We start from the raw sequence: 24,753 nt of genomic DNA, 5'->3' as shown, positions 1-24,753 counted from the left end.
ATGTTGAGGACAGCAGCCATATATACAGGGCTTTGTAAAAGTATTCATTCCCCTCAACTTAGTCTTTTTTATTATTACAACCACAAACTTCGATACGTTTTGTGAGATGAAACCAACGTGAATTACTTCATAACTGTGAGGTTTGTTTTCAATTTTTTGTACATATTAAACAGAACATTGGTGAACAAACAGCATCAGGGAGAGCAAGCAACACAGCAGGCATGCCAAGGATAAAGGTGTGGAGACGTTTAATGCAGGGTTAGTTTATAAAACAGTTCGATCAGCTTTGAACAGCTCATGGACCAACGTTCAATTCATCATCTGGACATGGGGGGGGGGAGCACAATTGGTGCTAAAAAAAACAAAAACAAAAAAAAACTTACTATCCAAGGTTTGTGGCTGCAATGTGTTGAGTTGTGAAGTTCAAGATGTGCAAATGCTTTTGCAAACTTTCTTTAATCCTTTCTATACGCAGACCCAGGGGGTGCTGAACATTTTTGCTTCATGTCATATCTCCTTTTTTTCTTTCTTTCTTTCTTTTTGGCAATTGAGTGAAAACATTTGCCTATGACGTAATATCAAACATTGTATTAAAATCATGAGGTGACATGAGAGACGCGCTCCCTCGGATAAACAGTGTTAGTTGGTGGCAGTCCGAAACATTCATTTTTACAAAGTCCAGCGGTTCACACGCACAAGAGTAACAACAGCTATGATCAGGATTAGTGAGAGGATAAAAAGAAATCACAATCTTCAGTCTGAGACGGAGTGATTATCAACATGAAACCAAATTACAAACAATCGTCCTTCTGTCGCAGATCTACTCTTTCATTTTCACCCTTTAATCATTTGCGATTTTTCACATATATGTTATTCATTTATCTACCTATATTTACACATCTCACCTACACAACCAATGTGTATTTGACTTTTTTTTTTTTTTTTGCCCAAAATTAAGAGGATTTTACTAGCTTCAGAGCTTTCAAAGTGCAAGACTGTGAAGGGAGTGATGAAGGGGTGGGGGTGGGGGGAATGAACGAGTGAATCACTCAACGAATGCCGTCGTATCACTGTAACATCATGTATTCACACACGGAACCATGCTGACACAATACTTTTCACACATATAAAATTCTTCACAACGTTTTCCCAGCATAACAACAGGAACGAATCCCCACCATGTTCAGCCAAGCTAAGCGAGTCATTCTTCAGACGGCAATATGGCGCAGTTTTGTTATGTCACATCAAAGTCAAACCACGACTGGCATCATCTTAACCTGATTGCCTCTAGACCCGGTTTTACCCCCCCTCCCCCACCGCCCGCCCCGCTTCCACAGTGAATCTGGCCAAACGTCACTGTCTGAACGCAGCCCTGAACGGCGGCCAAGTCTCTACTCACTGCCTGGCAACGCCGGAGCGCTCGGACGTTTTCCGCCCTCTAAAACTCAGCTATACCTCACTGTGAAGCAGGAGGAGGGAAAGGACTCCTGCCAAAAGCAATGGGACTGGCAATTAAATGCTTAGTTGGGTTTAAACAGTGTAATGAAGTTATGAGTTTAAAAAAAAAAAATAATGAAGAATTTATGTATATAAAAATAAAATCTAACGGATCGATCATTTTAATTAATTAGTTAATCTCCTAAAATGAACCACACAGAGCCTTCCAAAACGTATTCACACCACTTGAACTGTTTCACATGATGTCAGATTACAAGCCCAAAACTCCAAACTGGGATTAAACAAACCAACACAAAGTAGTGTGTAAGGAAAGGAAGGAAAATGATGCATAGTTTTCAGTAAAAAAAAAAAACCTAAATAGTGTTGCGTTCTTTTGAATGCAGCACGACTTTCGCAATCTTTGCAGTGACAGACCATCTTAGCCACTTCCTCTCTGCCAAACAGCTCAAGCTCAGTCCGGGTTGGACGGAGAGGATTTAGGTGATGGACGCTGACAGGAAGATGTTCTGAGCTAAAATCGTTCCATCGCGTCTGCGGTTTGCTGGACGGTCGACCCCTGCCACGGTCTGAAGGCGTTTGCAGCCTCCTAACAGGTTTCCTTCCAGCTCATTTTCCATCCACCTGGAAAACTTTCTTTGTCTCTACTGAAGAAATTCCCCCAAGCAGCATGTCACCGTGTGAGAAAATGTTCAAGTAGTATGAATACTTTTGCAAAACCCTGTATGGATGTCATTTTTTATTTTTTATTTTTTGCTATTACAGTTAGAGAATAATAATAATAATAATAAAAACTACAGTTCCAAAGGGAACTTTATGGCTTTCTTGTCAGGATTTTTCTGATGTGGGCAGTTGTGATGGGCAGATGGACACGGCGCCGTATGAGGCGTCCCTTTTTACCGACGATGCGCCCCTAGCGAACATGGTGTGCAACGGAACGACACATTTGGGTCACAGGTGTCACACGCTTCAATCCTCAGGCTCGACATCAGACACACAAATGGCAGTTCTACTTACTGAACACACACACACACACACACACATACGCAATTATTTCACAGCTCGCCTGGAGCTAAAATCTTTTCCACACTTAACACAAACGTCAATCTACATTCTCAATGCATGCAGTGTCGTGTTTACTCGGACTTAGTTACAAGGTGCCAGGTGTGTTTTTTAGTTGTTTTTTTTTTTTTTTTTTTTAGATATTTTGAGTTTAATTCAGGCTTATTAAATTGTTAGATAGTTGAACTCTTTGATAAGACTAAAAACTTTAAGGTGACATCATTTCTGAGTGAAATCTGACTCATTTTGTTGTTTCTTGTTTCGTCTCTGCTTCTGCTGACTGATGTCTGCTGACGCCTGAAGTGTGTGGCTAACAGTAGCAGCTGAAGCAGGGGGGGGAGCTACCCCAGGTGGCTCTTAATAATGTATACAGTGCAGTTGTGTGTTAGTGAATATTTACATGGGCAGAAATTAACAACTACGGGAAGAGAGAGACGGGAGCTTGGCACACTGACACAGACCCAGGAAGGTCTGTACAACCAAGTGGAAATTAACATGTGGGAGAGATTGTATTTCTGTCTTCATCCTCTGCCTCTTCCTCCTCCTCCTCCTCCTCCTCTTTCTTCTCACTGTGTGGGGGAACAGTCGTCCAGATCCAGCAGCTCCCTGACCAGTCTCTCTCCAAACTGTGCTCGGCTGTAGCGCTTGACGGCGTAGGCGTCGGACATCTTGTAAAGGATGTACGCGTTATTGATGGCGATGCTGATGCTCAACCAGAACACCTGCTGCCAAGTCTTGTTGGGCTTATGGAAGATAAAATATCTATAAGACAGAGAGAAAGAAACAAACCAAAAAAAAAAGACGTGTGAGACCTGTGGTGCTCATGCAGTTTCACTTGTTGGCCCCTTTTCAGGGCGGCTTATATGAGAAATAAAATGTGCTAAAGAGGTTATTGTTTGTAAGGCAATGTTGGAGTGTTACTTTCCTATTGCATTATGTCTTCCTACACCACTGAAATGAAGGACAGATACAAACTAACATGTTAGGGGTAGAACAGATGAATAAACTATATGAAAAAAAAAGCTGTTTATTATTGTGAAAAACTAAAAACGGCGCAGCAACCTTTTTACTGAACCTAGTGGTCGTCATAACCCGGGGTTTTATGTTTAAATTTGAATCCTAAAATGATTTCCTGTTCAACAAGAAGTTTGTTTATGGTAGAAATGAGACGGGTCTCTCAAAGTAAAACCTATTGTAAATCGAGAATAATTCATGAAAATTTAATTATCATTTTTCTCAATAATCAGTAGAAACATTTTTTATTAAAGCAAAAAAAAATAAAAAATAAAAAAAATAACCCTTATATAATAGCTGGCCAGCTTTCAGCATGTTTCTACTGATATTTTGACCATTCAACTTTAGCGATGAGCTCAAAGCAATCTTCTGCTCCCTCGTCTGATTCTCAGTGATGTTCAAGTAAGGATTATTCCAGTAAATTCCAGTCAGTAGAAACAACATCGCTTTAAATTTCAACCTGCCAAGTGTAGGAATAGCTTGCTAGCTAGTTTCATCTAGCCAGTACTGAGAACCTGGAGAGAACAAGCGAGCCCCATGCAGAGGCACCGTCAGGTCTGCACATACTTGCTGTACTTGTCGTCGTATTTGCAGATGTAGCTGAGATGTGCCGCAAAGGCTTCGACGGCAAGGGGGCACGGGATTTCTCCGCTTTTCCTCTTAATAATCACTCCTGCCAAAAAAAAAAAAAAAAAAAAGGACACACAAGAAATAGCTGAGAGTTAGCATAGAGAACAGGAGACAGAAAGAAATCCATGTAAACATACCTGCCACCATTTTTGCATTATTTTGTTGCACATTTTCACTTTTGCTCAATCGCGGAAATTAAAACTTGATACCGTTTCCACAAATATCAATCGACCGCGGTGTTGATGCTTCAAACGAAATGAAAGGATTAGAGGCTATTTTGCTATTAATTCCAGATTACAAACCATTCCCACACAGACTCCCACACACACGTGCACACACAGGCCAAAGAAAATCAATACTAGATAGTAACCATTTAACTGATCTGCTTCCTCACTTCCACACTCCTCCAGCATGAACACGGCTGGATTTAAAACCTAACGAAGTGGATTAGACCGTATGAGGGTGTTTATGCAACATCATGATCCTCTCGGCTCCTAAAGAAAGGATTATTGTGGATTAAAAGCTCTCATTGTTTCTCAGTGTCAGGAATGCTTGATAATGGGGGGTGGGGGGAGAAATCTTCTGATGGCAAACTCGCACCACAGAACAATGTTGAAGTTTATTTCACCTAATCAGAAGACAGTTTTCCTTTCACGCAGCAAAGCAGATTGTGTGTTAGAAACAGACATTTCAACCTAAAGCTGTTTAAACAGGACGCATTGAAGAAGGTCTTATTTCCTCATTCACCTTCTTTAGTTGGTGAGTAGGCATTAGTAATGAACCTGAAGTGTCCCTTATTGTACCAGCTGATCAGAGACATGCTGCCCTTCATCATCACGCGTGACTGGCCGCGCTGCGCCGGCGTGGAGCTGCAGACCAGCATGCTTTGGGGCAGACCTGTGCAGTCACTCTTCCTGGTGCTCAGCAAGCCACAGCAGTAGATATCTGAACAGAGAAGAGAGAAACATATACAAGCAGGGTTTTTTTTTTCATGTTTATGTTTCAAAAGAGAACATTAAATGACTCACGGAGGGCGACACCCTCTTTGGATTTGTATGCTTAAAAACCAAAAACCTTCCCCTTCCGTTTACAACAATGCGCTACCTGTGATGGTTTGTAATATTTAATCTTAAGAAAATGCACAGATTGTTTTGGTAGCAGAGCGACAGAGTGTACAAAAGTCCAAGAGTGTGTGTGAGCACTTTTTCAAGGCTGGCTTCTCGGGTTGGATTTGGCGGAAATATAAATTTGACGAACGACTAAATGACTAATTTACGAACCACGACGAGAGCTTTCGTTCCGTCTTCCTATTTAGTTTGGGAACTGGAAACCTGCAGGACCGTTTCGGCTGTTCACCCTCTTTCATCAGTGCGTACAATTGACTCTCTTTGCCTCTTCCTCGGGCGAGAAAGAGGCAAAACAGGCATGTGGGCGGCCACCGCTGATGTGTCAACGGTTCACAAAGCGGCATCCGTCTCCGCTCACGAGTGTGCACGACTGCTGCAGAATAACGCGGAGCAATTAAGTCCCCTAATTAAACACGCGAGATAAAACTGAGACACAAAATTGTTGGACAATGTGTGTTCAGCCAGATATTTATCGTAAAAGAGGGGGGGGGAGTGTTTACAGCTGCTACTAATTGTGATATCACAATGTTGATCATATCTGGGGTCTTTTAGTCGTCCTGGTGGAGGGACACTCAGGCTGAACATAACAGAGTGAATGCACTGTCACTTCACTTTCTCTGGTTTTTGTTTAGAATAAAGAAGCGCCGCCAGGCTCTTTATTATAACGTTTTGGTTCAGTCCTGTTCTTAGCAATGCTAATTAACCTCAGCCAAGCGGCATGTCTTTTGCTTTGTACTAAAAAGATGCCACTGGCCAGAAAACAAGAGCTTAAAGAACTAACTAGGAGCAGAGCCATTTTATTTATTAGTAAAACTGAAATCTATACTCTGATTGGTTTCTCTTGGATTAAGTGAAAAGTCCTAATTAAACCCAATTTCATTAGCGGAACAACATCTGACTGCAGAGAGGCGCCAGTTACTCTTGATAAATTAATGAGGCCCTGACTAATCAGACCAATTTTCCCTTGATCGGCTCCGATCTGTGCTGGAGCACAAACTCTCGGCGCGTTTATTCAACGGAGCAACGATTTGTTCTGTGATGTAAATCTTCAGAGGTGGAAGTGAGGCTGAGCAGTCTTTGGTTTTAATGCATCAATGGAGAAAATCCTGGACTTCCTTAATTTTCGGTTCAGCTCCAAACGGCCTAGACCAAGGAAACAGCAGAACATTGTTTTCACTTTCATGTTTTAAAGTCCCCCAATAAAAAGAGGACGTTTTATTGGAGATCCGGTCAACAAGGCATCCCTGTTTACGAGGGGATCAGTGGCTTTGAACTGCTGTTTCTCTCTCAGTAAATATATTTTTTTGTGGTCTTCAAAGCGAAGATTTGGAATCGGGGTAAGGGTGAGGGAAGAAACTACAAGTTTAGTTTGCTAACATAATTTTGGGTTTAAAAGGTCACTGCAGTCAAAAAATGTTCATGTTCAATAGGTAAAGACTGAAATATAATGAGAATCCAAGCTACGATTTTTTATGTTGCGTGGTTTTATCCTACACTAGTCCTGCCTGTTCTGTTTCAGCCTGAGGACTATGCCATCAACCCCGCTTTAAAACGAAACAAACAAATCAAATTTGTACAAAGGCAAAAGTGGAATAAGACAACGGGTGAGATTACAATCTGTCCTCCGAAGCCAGAGAAGAGGAAGCCGTCTGCTTGGTTACCCTGCTTGCTGAATTCAGAGAAGAGGCCGAGGCTCGTGATGGACGGCCCCGTGAAGATGACGGCGTTCTTGCCGGAGATGTTCTGGCAGAGCTGCTTGGCCACGAGGCTGTGGAGCTGCGGCTTGTTCTTCAAGGTGGCCAGTCCGTCTGCGCCCTGTCCCTCCTTCAGATGGACGGAGATCTGCACGGTGGGCGGAAACCAGACGGAACGTCAGGTACAGAGGGCCAAACGCTGAGCTGGTTTCAGCAAAATTCCCATATTGTCGCTTGTTCGTAGAAAGCCTTTTGCAAACTGGGCATTAAATCTGTACATATTAGAAATATAAACTTAGAATTATTAGCAAACAGTTTAATTTTTCCATTCTGCACTGAGTCAAATGGCATTAGTCTGATTATTCCAGATCTACATTAGCTATGGAGCCATGAAGCTGAGTGGAGAGAGTCCCTAATTCTGTGAGGTGCTTGGATATTATTTTGTAGTCCCACAGACGAATGATTGACATTTTTTTCTTTCCTTTTTTTTGTTCTCCTGTCCCTGATTTAGATGAAGAATACATCAGTGGAGAATCAAGTTGATGTGCAGCAAACTGGTGAAGGAGGAGCTGCTGCCAAATGGCTGCAGTCGGTGTGAATGCTAATGTTTCTTCTCTGAAATGGACGAGTTAATGGAACGTGGCTTTAGCGTGTGAAGCACAGCGCATAAAAGGTACTTTTATTTGAATAAAAGCACAAGAAATCTATGAATAAATAATTTATGTTTAACAACTGCTTTCATGTAAGGGAAAAACAATAAATGTTAAAAACAAATGGTTGAATTTCAGCGTATCGACGCTTCTCTTTAAACTAAAGCAACTCTGGCTTGTTTTCCGGGCTAACTAACGAAACGCATGTTGTGTTTGTAGTTAAAATGCTAAATTTGATCTATTTATGGGTTCCTTGTAGTAAATTTACAATGTCGTATTTTTGTAACCTCTCTAATCACGCCAGAAGTGTCGTTTTATTTGTTGGTCAGGTAATTCTCAAATTAAAAAGTGCTTAAAATTATGAGTCCGCAGCTAAAACATTCCAACATGCTTGGCTTCACTGCACCTTTCAAGGTGGAAGTATCAGGTTATTGTCTTGAAGACGTGACACCAGACTCTTTCTTCTTTCTGAGGGCGTTTCTGTCTCATAGATGATGAGCCTCGCTCTCGTGTTTCACGTCTTTGAAGAAAGTCTGTGTGCTTACAGGCCAGAAACCCTTTACTTTTTGCTGACCTTAATAAGAATCTCTCGATATTGTTTGTTACATATTGAGTTGAAGTTCTAAATTGAACTACTTTTCATTAGATTTGTTTTTTTTAAAGACAGATTACGTTGACAGGATAAAGCAGGGTTTTTCTATGTGAAACCTCCGATTTCACTGATAAGCTAGTCAAAAAAGGTTTTATGAACCTTACTGTCGCCTAGTAAAGGTGACAGATCTCCATTTTTGAGTAAGATGCCAGTAAGGTGGAGGAGTCCTTATTCCTCCTTACTAAGAGGAGTCTGTTGGACCTTTTGTGTCAAAAATCAACTCCGAAACCGACTGGCACTTTTTAGAAGACACTAGAAGTCTTCATCTTTCAAAAAGAGAGAGAAAAAAAGATTAATCCAAGTTCCTCTGCGTGGCTAACCAGCGAAGGTGTTAAAGATGAAAAAACTTGTGATATAAATCTTCTTCATCACTTTACCTGAACCCAGCTGGTGGGAAGTTCTTAAACACAGATTCCTTTTGATGTCAGGAATGTTTACTGGAAGGTTTTGCGTTATTTTTGCATAATTCTCACATGGAGAGATGAAAATAAAAGAAAAGTGAGATGGGGGGTAAATGCGTGTTTTTCATTTAGTTTGGTAATTTCTCCCAGTAGTTGTGCACGTCAACATGTCGCCCTAAGAAAGCCAAAACCTCACTTTCACTTTCTCACAAAGTCACTGTTTCAAGTTTGACGTTTTGGGTTAACCGAGAGCGCTGTGGTTGGTAATTAATAAAAAATAATCCTAAAAAAAAAAGAAAAGAGACTTTTCTAAAAATAAAAAATAAAAATAATAATAATAATGTGCACACAGCACAGCTTTCAGGAGGGTTGGACCGATCTGACAGTTCTGGTCCTCGGAGGATTCGCGGCGTTACATAAGAGACGAGCGTAGGAGCGGAGGGTTGCGTCGAGGGCAACGCCGTCAGTCAGCACAGCAGCTCTATCTGTGATTGTAATCTGAAGCCAGAAAATACTCCACTCCGCGGCATCAAAAAGGAAACTAACAAACCAGCGTTGTAGCCCAGGAGCCATCTCTCACGCTCACATCCAGTTTTCAAAGCGAATTTTGCAGCCTGTGACCATCATTCCCCACAAAATGAAAAAAAAAAATGTATTAAAGCTGTTTTCCTCTGTCCGGCGCACACAAGGAACGGGTCGAGACAGAGATCTGAGGCGGGCGCGGATCAAAGCCGCTCACGTCTTCATTAAAAGCCTTTCAGATTTCGGCCTGAGTGGAAACTTCGCTCTCTTATTCAATAAGTCGTTTTTTTTTTTTTGCCATTGTGTTTCAAAGCAGAAAATTAAAACGGACCCACATCCTTCCTTTGCTTCTTTCGAAACGTGCCACAGGTTTTTATTTATTTTGCTCTCAGCCGGCGCCTCTACCTGACAGATGAATCCGGTGGAGGTGCACTGCCGGACCCAGAGGCTGAACTTCCTCTTCTTCCTCTTCCTCAGATCTCTTTCTGTGCAGGTGGTGATAAACACGGGGTCCTCATCTATCAGTGGCTCATGAAGAACCTGGAAGTGCACAGAGGATTCAGTAAACGTTAGCTCGTGTCAAAACATTTCCATGAAACTAAAACCAATATTATTACTCAGGCTTGAAGGAAAAAAAAAAAAAAAGTCTTCAATCTGAAGAAATCTGAAGAAAGCAAAATGATGATTTATTTTTAAATTACATCTTAAATCTTTGGTGTTGTGGATTGTGATATAGAGGTGATCTTAAATAATCCACATGCAAGAAAAACATTCCACAAATCAGAAGTCAAACTGAGCACTGTGCTGCTTTGAAACCCCAACTAGAGCGATGCTAATGTTATGAAACACTGCGTCAAATCTAGAGAGTCTTAAAAAGCATGAAATTTTTATCATGGAGACCTGTTAAAGACGCCGTAGCGCAGAAGGTGCTACTGGAGTAACAGGCTGGCTGTCAGTGTGGAAAACTAGACAGAGTACAGCCATTTGAAGAGTAGTTTGTGTTTGAGTGGGATAATGATAAAAAAAAAATGTTTTCAGCAGAAAAAAAAAAAAAAAAACACCTTCTGGTTCGCAACTTTTGCTTTTTAATCACCACTGACACTTCCTCCCCACTGTTTAGATGCATTAGATAAATGTAGAAATTGGTGAAATTGCCAAACCTCATGACACTGAATATAGCAGCTGATAAGGATTGACTTTATTGTTGGTCGAGTAGCTAAAGTTAAACTTTGCATCTGACTTTTCACGATACATTTTACAAAAACAAATCTGGTTAGCTGTCAACAATCTTTCCTGATTAACTTAAATCATTTTAGACAGAACCAATTCACAGCAATGTAATCTCATGTGATCCCTTCACAAGACAAACAGATATCCACCTATATGCAATAATATAATATTAGTCCAATCATTTATATTGTGTTGGACTCAGTTAGATATAATCGCCATGTTTTTGGACCGTCAGAGGAAGCCGGAGCACCCCGACAGAAACCGTGTACACACAAAGAGAATATGCTAAACAGCAGAAGTTTAGGTTTGTTAGTTTAAAAAAAGATGTCTTTTTATAAGGTGTGTGTAAATTTATGTTTCCTGCTGTTTCTCTGTTGTCTTTTCTGCATGCTGAATCTGACTAACGCTGAAGGGAGCTGTGACTGTAAGCTCAGTTCTGCTCTGCCGTCAAACAGGACATTTCCCAGTCAAATATGAGTTTATCGTTTCATGAAAAAATAATGAAGCTTTCCAGCCTCTCGCTGAATGACTTCATCCAAACCTCAGATCTCCCTGTGGGCTTAGAGTCCAACCCGTAATGACCCAAGGCTTTGTTTCAAACAAACAAGTCCTTAGTTAAATCTTTACTGCTCAGCCTCTGAAGAAACAACAACAACAACAACAACAAATTATTTACTATCGGTGAGAATAAATATAAGGAAACAATATTGTGCTTCTCTTTTTCTAACCCCCCCAAAAACACTTGCATATCAGACACTGGATCCATGAGGAGACCATTAGTGGGAAGAGGTTTAAACTAACAACAAAAAGAAAACAGGACAATACAGTTACTAAGAAAAGTCTGTTTCTCCATTAAATGTGTAAACTATTGTTTGACAAAGCAACAGTTTCACTCTGTGCTTCTCTCGGTGTCTGCACCCACTCTGTCCCTGGCACAGTCAACTATCAGATAAAATAAACTGTCCTGGATGCACACACACACACACACGCACACGCACACNTCTAATCCTATTGTGACGACTCGGCGGCGTAAAACGATATCAGGCCAGGAAATTAAACGGACGACACACACACACACACACACACACACACACTCCATGGCAGCCATCCTGCCCTCATTATTTCAATTTTAGATGCAAGCAGATTGTGATGATTTAGCGTAAAAAAAAAAAAAGACAACTCGGGTCTATTTGACAATCCAATAACTCCACAATATTTAAACTGCTTCCTTTAAATTTGCAGAGCTGAATTAGATTTGGGTGTGACACGACAGAGGTTACGAGATTCCCAAATGAATTTCTGGAATAGTAGGGATCATCTTTCATCAGTTACGTTGATCCGAGAGGCACTTAAGCTGCTCAAACTAAAAGCAAATGAATCAGCTAGTTTCCTCTACTTCCATTACTTTTGTTTTTTTGATGCAGGCATGAAAATTGATGCTCTTAAAATATGATTATTTATCCCAAGAGACCCTTCATGAGCAAATACTGAATATGAAGTACAGTGTGTTGGTTATTAGCAATGGAGAAAGTGGAGCTAAATCAATGCTTTTATAAGAGAAACAAAACATGCAACCACTTGGAACATACATAAGATCTTTTTCTTTTAATTTCTTTATATCAACTGCACTTATTTGCTGAATTGTAAACAGTCTGTTGTCTTTTCAATGTTCGATGCATAAGCACATCACGTATTTATATAAATGCACTCCTTCTAAAATCAAAATACAAAAAGTGCGGTATTTGCTAACTAATACACTTCTGGAAGCTGTTGGTTGTATTTTATTTCGCAAAACATGGGGGGTTTGAGATATTTGTGCCACACCTTATAGCTTCATTTGTTAAAAGAGCGAGACAATCACGTGCAAGTCTCCTTTCGGTTTATCCTGCGAATAGCAACAAAAACAAGGCTTAGCAACATTACTATTCATGCATTCGTACTCAAACTTGTTAAACTATCCACCAAGTCCATGAGCTTCATATAGTAGTTTCCTTAAGTAGTGACTGCCATACACTCATGCTTTCAAACTTAAACTATAAAACAAGACTTTATGGTAAAGAACTGTTTGACCTTATCTGGGTTTTGAAAAATGAAAACATTGATCCAGAGCCTTTTATTCAATGATTTGTCTCAGATGCTATCAGTGCTGCAAACTGTGCACATGGTGTGATAGGGCGACCTCAGTCTGAGGTTACATGACCACATCTGCAAATGCTGTGCAAAATAAATCTCTACTGCACACAGCTGACGCTAGTAAGGTTCTGTTTTTTTTCTTTTTTCTAAAGTTGATCCATTTGTTTTTGGGTCAGAGCTATGCATTTATCAGGTAAAAATCTGAAACGCTTATCCTTTATTGTGATGCTGCGTGAAAAATAAGAGGACTTCTTCGACACAGTTCTCAATGCGACAGTAGCCACCAGAATTTAAAAAAAAAATCCCTTTCTTTTAACTGTACATGTATGAAATGACAACTCATATTCATATTCCAATTCATAAATACTATATTGATTCCAAAGGGAACTTCAGTGTTGTTGTAATTTATATCAATGTGAAATTCCAATAATTTTGCATGTGCGAGTTTTAACTGAAACACATGAGTTGCTTTTGAAGGCCAAGCTTTTTGCCAGAAAGTGCAACCTCTGCTGTTTCATACCAAAAAAACAAAACAAAACAAAAAAACATTACCGTGAAATATTACCAGGAATATACCAACAGCCTCAAAAAGGGCTGACATTTCCACTTGAAGCAAAAGGAGTGCTTTCATGTCACACATCACAAAAACAGGCCACATCTGCAAAAATCTGAATTTGATGGTGGATTTCTGATATTTGGTTCTCTGAAGATTTGACCCGGCCAACAGCTTTAAGAATTATACCTAACAACAATTATTGATTATTTACATTAGAAGCAGACTGTGTGAAGCAGGGTTTTACTATTATCTACTATACAAGACAAAATGAGACAATGCTGACATTTTAAGTTGTCTTTAGCGTCTTATATAAGCGATTAGCATGATGAGCGTTAGCGACCGTCAACAACCATCCATTCTTTAAAGAATGTAAATCCAGACAGTTTCATGGTAGAAAGAGGTTGAACGCTTCGATGAATACAACAACTTTGTTACTTTAATAGTGCCAGATTTTTTTTCCTTATCCAAAAAAATTAAAAAGAAAGAAAGCATATAAATAAATAAAAAACATAAATAAAACGTGGACTGATTGCTACTTCTTCAACAACAGTGCTGCTCATCAGTAGCTGAAAGTTTTGGACATATTTCCTGGCAACCCAAAATAGAAAGTAAAAATAGTTCTCTACTGACCCAGTTGGAAAAGTGAGTCCAAACTGAAGCCAAAAAAAAAAGAAATTTTGGAGGAAAAGCCAGATAATAAAAAAAAAGAAAGAAAAAAGCAAGCTGAGCTTTCCTACATAATTAATATGTGGATGGTTTTCAGATTGAGGTTCACATTGCTTCAAGCAAAGCCCTTCCATTGTCTCATTTTAAATGGAAGTGGGGCATTCCTTGCCTTAATATAAAAGTTCACAGATTTGCTCATAAAAGGTTAAACATCATCTAAACTGCTGAGTCAGTAACCATCTGATTTAAACACTTCTACAACTACTCTTTTATGTCTAAATCTAACCTTATCTCCAATTTGACTTTGACTGCAGTTCAGAGAATTGGAAAACTGTCTAAACACAGTTGAAAACTTGCAACTTGGAGAACTAATTAGCATTACGCTAAGTTTCTCACTGAGCCACAAAAGCAAAAATGATTCTGCTAAATGACTCCTCATTTAGCAGAACCATTTCTAAACTTTTGCACTGTACTTTGGTTCCTCACATTACAGCAGAATGAAGAGTCTGAACAGAAACATCAGCCGGCGATCTGGAGACTTGCACGTACCTGTGTCTGCGAGGGCCTGAAGGTGCAGCTGAACGACTGCTGCAGCGAGTCCAGGAACGGCTGGATCTTGTAAAGGCCCTGATTGCTCCCCTGGGACGGGCGGAAAGCCACGATGTGAAAGTACTTGAGGATCTTCTCGAAGCGCGACTGGCTCATCTTCAAGGCGATGCTCCTGTTGCTGAAGAAGCCCGAGCTCCAGATGCTGAGCACCGACTCGCAGCGGTGCACGCTGGTGGAGATGACGAAGCCCAGGAAGGCCTTCATCTCCTGCGCCGTGACGGGACACCAGCCTTCTTCGGAGCCGAAGCGCTCCTGAAACTTCTTGGCGTACATGTTTGTCTGGGTGACCATGTTTTGGATGCAGTTGTCTGGGACGAAGAGCTGGAAAAAGTCCAAGGCAGTGGCAGTGGCCGGCATCTTCTGAACGGGTCCTGGAAGGAGACCGAAAGGAAATAAGCAAAATGCTGCAGCAAATGACACAGAACGACAGGAAGTCGGACATAAGCTTACTATCGGGAACGGCTGTCAATCTTAGCTCTTGAAGTTCAGTAACGGACTTTAGTTTGGCTCTTCTGCTCGATGAAATGTTTACTCTTTTTGACACTTTGACAGGAGAAAGTGAGCTGTCATTCTTTAAGCAGAGGAGAACTAACGCAAAGTGCTTCTTGCTGACATAAAGCACAATGTCGCCTCAAAAGTAGAGAAAAAAACAGCATCAAAACAGTTTTTTTTTTTTTCATGAATGAACCGTGTCAGCCTTTGGTTTGAATGTCAAAGGCCGTGGGCCGTGGCTGGAAAGTTAAGAAGATTTGACAGCCGCCGCACTGTGGCGAGCGTCGGAGTTTGTCGTTTCTCTGCTCGCGGAAGGTCTCAGTGTCTCGTTGCTTTATTGTTATGGCAGGAAATGAGTCGGAACCGCGTCCCCAACTAGCTGAATCAGGCTTCTGACATCTGCCAATAAAGCTTCGGCTGATAAAAGATAGCGGCGCTGGGACAGGAGCATTTATAATTTAGTCAAGCAGACACACATGGCAAACACACTGATTAGGTGGTTTATAAAGAGACATGTGCTCGAAACGCTGCAGCTGCGGTTAAATATAACCCTTATCTCAGAGAAAACACAGATAAAATGTCCATTTAGACATAATGAGTAAAGTAGCTTAGTTTGAATAACATAAACGGTGGCTAATTGTAGATTGGAAGATAAATGAATATAGTTCACTTTCAAAGTAGGCTTTTCCACTATTTTCCACAGTTCAAAGCAAAAACATTAGAGACATTATATAAGTAAATGATTTCAGATTTGAATTGATAAATAATCGCAGCCTTACTTGGCTCACATTTGAGTTTTGCTCTGGTTGTTGTAGTTTTTTTTGTTTTTTTTTTCCAGCTTAAGGCTTTTAACACTATAAACCACAGTCCCTCAGGGCTCAGTGTTGGGAAACAAAATTATTTGTTTTATTTATTAACGATATTTGCAAAGTATCCAGGATTCTCTAACCACTTTTATTTGCACATGATAATAATATATTTTGCTCAGGTAGTGATTTACAATTACTACCTGAAATGGTTCAAATAAATAGAAAAAAAAAAGGGATCAACATAGAAATGGTTCACAAAAGACACAATTACAAATTCAAATTAATGGGGCTAAGAAGAAAAATACGCAACATATTCTTTACTATTCAGTAATATTTCCATATTTAAGCTATTGTGCTGAGGTTTGGGAAAATAAACTGCAGAAGTAACCATATTCCACAAAAAAACTATCATAGACAACAACATCCACAACAAAAATCCAATACGGATTGTCATTTACCATGTTGGTTACAGAGATAACACAATTTTGCTGTTTTTAAAATAAAAAATGACGAGGATTTTACTGAATTCCCCAAAAAATGCAAATTATATTTAAAGCCAAATGTTTTCTGCTACCAGAAAACATTTAAAAGAAACGGGGAATTTCAACTTTCATCAGCTATGCACTGAAAAGCATTTTACTTACATACTAATAAACAAAACAGTGCTAAGTCATTCTTCATAGTATGATGTGAGGGTGAAGCTTCAAGGATGGTAGAAATAAATATAACTATCAGCTGATACACTAACATCCCTCACCACTCTGTCTGGTTTTTACTGGCTCATCTCAGTTAGAGGTTTTCTCTGAGCTTGTTGACTGCTTCGAAAATAAATAAATAAATAAATAAATAAATTGGAAATTGAGTGGAACAATGTCAAGCTCAATTGAACACCAACGTCTCATTATCTCTAAACAGCAGACAGCAACATTTTCTCCTTGGATCGCTTCTCTGGCTTCTCTGAATGGTTTGCATCAGCTGCGTTAGCCTCTTAAGGTACAATTACAGACAGCGCCATCGAGACAGGACGTTAGAGCTCTGCAGGCCTGGAGGAGGACAGGATGTGGACAAGAGGGACATCGGGAACAATCACGAGAAAATGTCTGCCGCTTGCAGAGGAGATGGCCAAAATATGGGCAGGCTGGCTCAAAGCCAAACTCATTTATGTCCAACTAAACTTTAAAGTTCAATGTAAATCTAAGCAGGATGTAGAGGCACGTTTTCTATAAGGAACAAAACGAAAACATAGAGAAATGGCCTTGAAAATATTCAACCTCCACATTTTTACATGCTACAGCCACAAACCCGTGCAGTTTATTTGGACTTTAATTTGCAGACCAGCGTAAAGTAGGTAAAATGTCAGAAAGCAGATGTTTACACCTTTTCCTCAGAGATCTGGTCTCCGATGAAGAAACGCCAGTTTGTTTTTAGTCTAACCGGCAAATATGCTGTTTGCTACCATTGCCTGATGTACGTCAACCGGGGATTGAAAATATACATTTTCTAAATCATTTACTACCAAATCCACTCAAATACCCAGGACGAAGAAAATCCTACCTGCTGATCAGCTGATATTTTTTTATTCCAGTAGCTGGAGGACAAACATCTGCCTGGTAAGAGAGCTTTTATATCCAGGGATTACACAGTGGGAGATTACACTATATTTGTGGCGCATAAACCCTTCACCAAACTGAACACGGTTCAGGCTCAGCTGAGGAGCCAGGAGAGAACTGAAAATGATCTTTTGCCTGTCATCGTTAAGAGGGTTTCCTAAAATAAACTAAGATGGTCTGATTTTAATATTCAGAAAGCTATAAACAGAAAAACGAGACAAATATTCAATGTGGTAAAATAAGCAAAGACAGAGAAAAATCTGAAAGGGGTTAAAATACTTTCTTTTTTTTTTTACAGAATACCTTACTCCTATTATAAAAATGCTTTGTTTCAATATAATATGTAATATTTAGAAAACTTCTGTTACAAAGAAGCGCAAACATCCAATATAAACATCTAATTGAAAGTCTACTGAAAAATGCATTTGTTCAGATTTCTTTAGGCATATCTATAGATTTCCTCTTCAGAATAGCCCATTGAAGTTGAAAAACCTTTATTATTTTTTGTGTCTCTGCGTCAACATGAAGACAGAATGACATTTAGAAATACCAGGTCAAAACATGTAACTTGGTATATGGTGAGGAGCAGCAGTCTAACAGGATGTCAGCAAAGTGAGTGAACTCCTAACTCCTCACCATAAGTTGTTTGTAGAATCTAAAGGTTTAGATATGGGTTTCATAATGCCTTGCTCGCTGTGCAGAGAAAACAAATTCTCATCCGACTATGAACCCTAAAAATCAACTAAAACCTGACCCGAGTGTTTCCTCTAGATCTGCACCTGTCTTCTGCTGCAAAACCAGAACAAACCATCAAGGGTTTGCATGAGGTTTGTGAGCGAATGCGTTCTGACAGGAGCCGATAATTTATGAACACATGACACGGCGTCCAAAGAGTGGAGCTGTCACATCCGCAGTGTGTTTGTGTGACGGGCAGCACACCTTGACAGAGAAATGGGCAGGCAAGTGACAAATATGCAGCCAGACAGGCAAAGCAGTCCAGACGTATTAATATCTCCCTTTGCTGCAGCGTTGGCCGACTTAAGAAGCTTCTGATGCCGTCAGTGTCAGACGCATATTCGTGCACCGATGTTCAGACCGGAGGGCTCCAGATTATTAAGTCTGCAAACAGTTTTGTCACTTTATGTGTTTTTATCTTCGCAGAGTAGCAGCCAAAACCCAGGTTTGCCGTGTTTGTGCAAACAGACACTGAATGTTTTTCTTTTGCAAATCCACCTCAGACTAAAACAGACAGACACACCTGCGCGCTACCTTATAATAACTAAAGAGCAACACCACACCCACTTCAGGATGTGGGAAGTACAAAGCATCCTGTAGCTTTCCTTATCTCCATGGGAACTCTGGCTCAAAACAAAAACCCATATGCGCTCTTACATTTCTAATCATAAGAAAAGGTGGATTTTTTTTTTTTTTTGCAAGCAAGTTATTTCTGATTCTGCAGTGCTTTCCTTGCACTTTACCCAGAGCTGGGTTCTCATTTGTAAAAAAAAAAAAAAAAAAAACGGTCAACAAACAGGCTATGAGCACAGCTGGGCTTGGTTCATATCTTCCAGAGCCACATGCCGCAGCTGCATCCAAAGCTGCAGCGATGCTCTATATCACTGTGGATACAGACTGGCATTCCCTGCTGCTGTGGATGAACACGCAGAAACTGAAAGGGATGGACAGAGCAGGTGGATGGGTTCTCAAAAACACACACGTCGAAGTCTCCTTTTCTCTTCGCAGGAAGAAAACTGAACCAGGCTTGTAGCAAGTGCTAAAAACCACCAAGATTAATATAGCCGAGAACCACACAGCGTAGTGTTTAAAAGAACACATTTTTCTATTATAAAAAGCAGTTTTAAAAAAAATCATTCAGGCAATAATTATTATTATTTCATGGTTTATTTCCTGTCACTGCAGCTCCATTTGGCCCTGACACCTCATTGGTCAACATGCACAGCTTGTAAACTTCACAACGATTACAGTAACTTCTATAGCTCTAGCCCTGCCCACTGACTGACTGAATGGTAAGGCAAGGCGTGTGTGTATGTATAGGACTACTCACTGACTTGTGGGGATATGTAATTGGAAATTATTTAACTACAGCATTGGCATTAAGCTTTTACAGTTTATCTGATTCCCCTATGAATAAGTTAGACAGTTTGTGTGAGGTACCCTGCTGCTTCTCTAAATTACACAGCATGTCCCTCCGCACTGCAATCAAACATGAACTCAGCAGCGTGTGTATCACAGCACTGAGGGGTGAAGTATCAAAGGCTAAGCGTGTGTCATTAACCCTCCAGTGCGGTGTCACTGCTCCTCTCCATCGCACATGGATGGAAAGGAGGCGTGCATTCAGTTGCGTTATCACTGCCCTACATTTTCGTAAGAGAGTCAGAGAAATGGCCTGTCTGACCTGAAAACCCACACTGTGTGTTTCCATTCACCTTAAAGCCAGGGGGCATTTCTTCTCTACTGCACAAATGACCTTATTCGTTCGTCGCGAATCGTGTCTCCCTCACCGTATGTCTCTTTGTACGGCGGGACCGTGACATCCTGCAGCGTCTCCGTCCAGCCTTCCTCCTCCGCCTGACTCCGGGTGAGGGAGCCCGGGGGCCCGCTGCTCCCGCCCGCAGACCCGCCACCAGACCCCCCGCTGTGGCCACAATCCTTGTCCCCGCGTTTTGGATGGTGGTGGTGCTGATGGTGGTGCTGCTGCTCCTGCTCGCCCGCCTCGGCTATGTAGTTGTCGGAGTCGGAGTCCCCCGAGGTGCTGTAGAAGGGATTGTCGCTGCTGTCATCCCCGGACTCGCCGAACACATCGTCGGATATCTGCAGGCTCTCGTACCGGGAGCGGGCCGCTTCCAGGAGAGACAGCGCCTTCCGCCCGCATTCGGCCATCTCCCTCAGCAGTGATGCTCCTTTCCCCCCACCCCGCTCCCCTTCTTCCTCTTTCTCTCTCTCTCTCTTTCTCAGTCTGTCACTACGTCTTTCCTGGCGTGCAGGTAGTCACGATCTGCCAAGATCTTGCAGGAACACGGATGTGTGTGCCTTCACCGTGACACACAGCACCTTACCGTGCACTAGGGAAGCTGCACATTTAAATCCACCTTCCTCTCCCGGCTCGGATGTAGAGCCTGGCGGCCAGACGACTGAGCAGCCGGGAAAAGCTGCGCTTCAAAGGTCCGGAAATAATTCCGCCCCTTGCTGTGCCGACAGGGCTGCGCACTGGGCAGTGCTCAGCATCCGGGTTGATAGAGCGGCGATCTACGCTCTCCACGGAGGAGCAGAAGGAGTAGTACCCGTCTGCGTCCACATCACCTGACACTGAATCCCCCCAGCGTCGACCAATAAGATCACATTTCCTGATCCAAACCGAGAGGAGGACTTGCACTCATAACCCATGGCAATAATAATAATAATAATTTAAAAAATAATAAAATTATGTTATGAAAGTGGCCCAGTTTTTCCAGCATTTGACTACACAAATAAAACATAGAAAAAGAATGCATTAATGCCTGTTCGTTGTATGTATTAAGGAATATTGTGCATCACTTAAATTCTTAGAAATACACCAAGTGCATATAGATGCATGCAGCCATTTACTAAATACCCGTATAAATAATTGAATGATGAAATAACAAATTCCAGATAATGCATATGGCACAGATTTTCCATGCAGCAAAAACATTGCCAAAAGTGCCACCATCCATTAAAGATTTGTTGAATACTATTAGTAATCGAAAAAAAAGAACACTTAAGTAAATAATACAGACCATGTATTCAAATTAAAAGCTGTTGATTATTTCTGATATAAATAATCAAAATAATTAAAATGCATACTATAAATATGACTATGATTGTTTTTTTTTGCCTTAGATCAATTACATAAAAAAATACAAAACAACAATAATAACATTACTTGATGACTACATTAAATAGTAAAAAAGTGTTATAATCCAATTGCTTATGTCTTCAAAATAAACTACCCCTACATATTGCCCTCAATACCTACTGACGTCAAAAAGTGTCACAATCCAAAAAATATGTATTTTGTTAAAGAAATATTTGTATATGTGATATTTGAAATTATGAAGAAATGATCTAGAATTACTTAAATATTCAATAACTTTTTAAATACACAAATTCAATCATATTCAATAAATTTGAATATGCGTTTAGATGAGGCTTGACATACCTTTTGGCTATTACAACCTTTAAGCAAGTTTTAAAGATTTTCAATAACCCCACATCTCTGTATTAAAAATGTGTTTATTGATCTGATGTCATTTTCTAATCTTAAATGTCTTGTTTTCATTAGCTGTAAAACATCCACCAGTATGTAATTGATCTATGTGCGGTGATTCACTAAGTGACTTGAGATTCTAATCAGTATTTACTTAATTGAAAGAGATTTTTTCCGAAGCCTCAAATTCTCACAAAAATAGTACAATACATATTTATTTTTACCAAAAAGATGTTTTATATGATAATGTGGAAACTGAAACTGATGGGAAAGAAACCTACAAGGACATTTAGTCTCAGATTAAAAATGATAGTTAATGGATTACATTGACTCAAAACATGTAATACTATATGTCACGTTTCACAAAACAGTAAATTATGAACTGTCCAAAACAAGAACCATAGAGCAATGGATTTATTAAAAGTTCAATTCCCCATTTGTCAGAGAGTCATTCACAGTCAACAGGCTTTAAACTTACAATCATGCCTTTTTATTCAGGATTTCTGCTGGCTGAAATGAGTGAACATCTTTCTGAGGAGGAGTGGCGAACACATTCAGGTAAACCTTGTGGACTGGAACAGCAGGGATAACACAGCTGGGGTTTCAAGAAGTCTGCAACTTTTGTCCAGTGGTGTGATCCCCCTGATCGCTTGAAGCTTGATGCGTCAATCTGCCAGTGAACCAAAATAAATAAATAAAAAAGGTTGTTGTGGGCGTAAAATGAAGAATTTCACATGAAACAGCTACAGAATAAAAGTAAAACTCAAACTTTACTATTAAAATGAGCTCGTGACTTATCCATGGTGTACTTTGTTTTTATTCAGGCAGAGATGTTTTCATAAAGCTCAACTTTCTGTTGCTTACTGCATGTACCATCATTATCTCTAGTAATACTGGCAAATACAAAAAAATATGTTTGTGATTAAGATATGCTTTGAGAAATAAAGCAAAGAGCAGAGTTGACGTGCTCTCACCAGACACTGGTTCACTTAATCTAACAAACAGAGTCACTTCCTGTCCTATATTGGTTTCTGCAAGAACTATGCAGGTTTAATGAACTTGCAAAAACTGAAAGAACTCCTCACAGGTACTTTTAATAAAACTGACAGAAACTTTTACTTTTGATGTACCTGTACGTTAAATAGCAAGGGGTAGTTAATACAATACCCCTTGCTGTTTGCACTGGGTTCAAAGTGAAAGAAAGGTTTTACCCCCAGAAAACTTGCAAAGTCCGGTGGTTGGGTGCAATCATTCATCCAGCGGCCCGTCGTGTTTTTGAGTTAAAAATGTTTAAAGTTCACAGGAGATTTGAAAATATCACTTGATAATTATGTGTTATTGAAAGATCGAAAGATTTATACCTGAACACCAACTATAAAGTCTAAAAAAATGCAAACATCTTAAAAAGACCTAGATAAATAAGCAATGCTTAGCCTGGTGGGGACACAAGTAAAGCCAAGGTTGCCCACCAGGCTTATAATACACTGTATAATACACTGGGGGGAAACTGTGGACAGTCTTCAACATCACAGGGACAGGATGTGATCCCAGTTTTGTTCAGTGTTTTCATAATTCAATAAATCATTTCTAAAGAGATGACATTGTGGAGCTAACCCTCCCATTCCTTGATGCTCAAACATTTGATAGAAGTTAATTAAGTTTTTTTAAAAATGTTTTCTTCTTGGAACTGACATTCTTTACAGCTGATCACTGCACTTACCAGATTCCTGGAGCAGCTCGATCTCTATTGCCTCTGATAGCATTCCTCTTTCTTCTAATCGTTCCAGGAGTGACTTTAAAACTTGTTTCTGTCTCCTCTCTCGATCCTTTGCATTTCTGAGTTGTCGTTCCAGCTCCTCGATCCGTGCTTGAGCGTCAGATAGCTTTTTTTTTACTTGAGTAGGATCCAGAGCATAATGATGATCCTACAGAAGGAAAGATTTGTTGACTAAAGCAACACTTTTGCCGTAAATTGCTGTGAACTGTTTATGTTTTAAGAAAGAAACAGTTTTAAAACTCTGAATCATTTTGGTTTCCACTTCACATCTATGTTCTACTCTGCAAGTGAATCACATATAATCTAAATAAAGTATGTTGAATTTTGTAGATTTAAATGAAAAAAAGTCCGAAAGCTTTTGCATGACACTTTACTTACAGAAACTGCAGGCTTTGGAGGTTCTGAACATTTGGGCGCAGGGACGGGATCCTTGATTGGTTCCAATGCACGCCTTGATGTCTTCGTTGACCTGGTTTTAATGGGCCTCTTCAGATTTGAAAACAGAGATATATTAGTGAGAAAAAAAAAATAAAATAGGTGGCAACCCAGGTAAATCTGTAAGAAATCTGTATGTACTAACCCTCTTTAGATGGTTTGGAAAAGATGCAAAAACAGAAGGGATAACACCTTCCCTCAATCGAACAGTTTGACCAGTTCTGTCAAAATCAGCTTGAGTAAAGTGATCACTACAGAGGACAGTTTTATTAGATGGCTTGAAGTCCAGTCTTCTGAATGCTAAGATCCAGGCTTTTCTGAGTCCAGGGTCTTTGGGGAATCTTTAAAATAAACAAATTCGTGAGAGATTTACTTCTAATTAGGGCAATAATTCGGTGAGTGTGCATAAAGTTAACAACGTGAAAGTATGTTTTGCTTGGTAACAACAATCAAAGCATATACCGTTAATGTTTTTGATAGTTTAAATTACATTAACAACGGCAGATAAGATTGAAATACAACAAACGTCAACTCACTGGTGAAAAGTTATCCCTCGATGTTTACTTAGAATGGTTCGTCTGTTTTTACAGCCATAAGCCGAACAGGATACCGGCATTTCTGGATGTGGTCACGTTTACAATAAAAGCTGCTCTAATCGCCTGCTGCCAACGTTGACCTACCTAAGATGGCGGACACGAAGACGTACGTCTGAACATTAGCAAATACGGTATCTAACCGTATTTATCTACGGTCAGGCAATTTTTGTAGCACAGTAGAAGTACAGTTGTACTGCTACAATAAATCAAAAGTGAAGAAAATTTACTTATTATAAGTAAATACGGCAAACTCTCAGTAAAGCGACAAGACAACACTCCTCACCGCCTCAATGGCGTCTGAAGACCCCCCAACCTCTAGAGGGCGCGGTGGTGTCGCGGGAAGTGCCATGTTTGCGGAAGCTACGCTGTAGAAGCTAACCTGACAGT

At 40.2% G+C, this 24,753-nt stretch overlaps 2 protein-coding genes across 2 annotated transcripts; both read right to left on the bottom strand.

Moving 5' to 3' along the window:
- Positions 1-231: 231 nt before the first annotated feature.
- pgbd5 (piggyBac transposable element derived 5) lies at positions 232-20,620 on the bottom strand. Its single transcript, XM_007545387.2, has 7 exons — positions 19,835-20,620; positions 14,342-14,772; positions 9,613-9,747; positions 6,950-7,130; positions 4,909-5,106; positions 4,099-4,204; positions 232-3,279 (listed from the first exon to the last, which is right to left on the bottom strand). Exons 1-7 carry the CDS (start codon positions 20,211-20,213, stop codon positions 3,084-3,086), a joined length of 1,626 nt encoding a protein of 541 aa, XP_007545449.1. The 5' UTR covers positions 20,214-20,620; the 3' UTR covers positions 232-3,083.
- Positions 20,621-21,957: 1,337 nt separating this feature from the next.
- On the bottom strand, positions 21,958-24,741 carry LOC103133583 (THAP domain-containing protein 6-like). Its single transcript, XM_016667978.1, has 6 exons — positions 24,648-24,741; positions 24,307-24,451; positions 23,916-24,111; positions 23,714-23,821; positions 23,279-23,483; positions 21,958-22,228 (listed from the first exon to the last, which is right to left on the bottom strand). The coding sequence occupies exons 2-6, from the start codon at positions 24,384-24,386 to the stop codon at positions 22,224-22,226; spliced, it is 594 nt and encodes a 197-aa protein (XP_016523464.1). The 5' UTR covers positions 24,387-24,451; positions 24,648-24,741; the 3' UTR covers positions 21,958-22,223.
- Between the last annotated feature and the right edge of the window lie 12 nt (positions 24,742-24,753).

This window comes from Poecilia formosa, unplaced genomic scaffold (genome assembly GCF_000485575.1).
Source record: "Poecilia formosa unplaced genomic scaffold, Poecilia_formosa-5.1.2 Scaffold12, whole genome shotgun sequence".
Classification (NCBI taxonomy): Eukaryota; Metazoa; Chordata; class Actinopteri; order Cyprinodontiformes; family Poeciliidae; genus Poecilia; species Poecilia formosa.
This window is presented reverse-complemented; position numbering and strand designations above follow the sequence as displayed.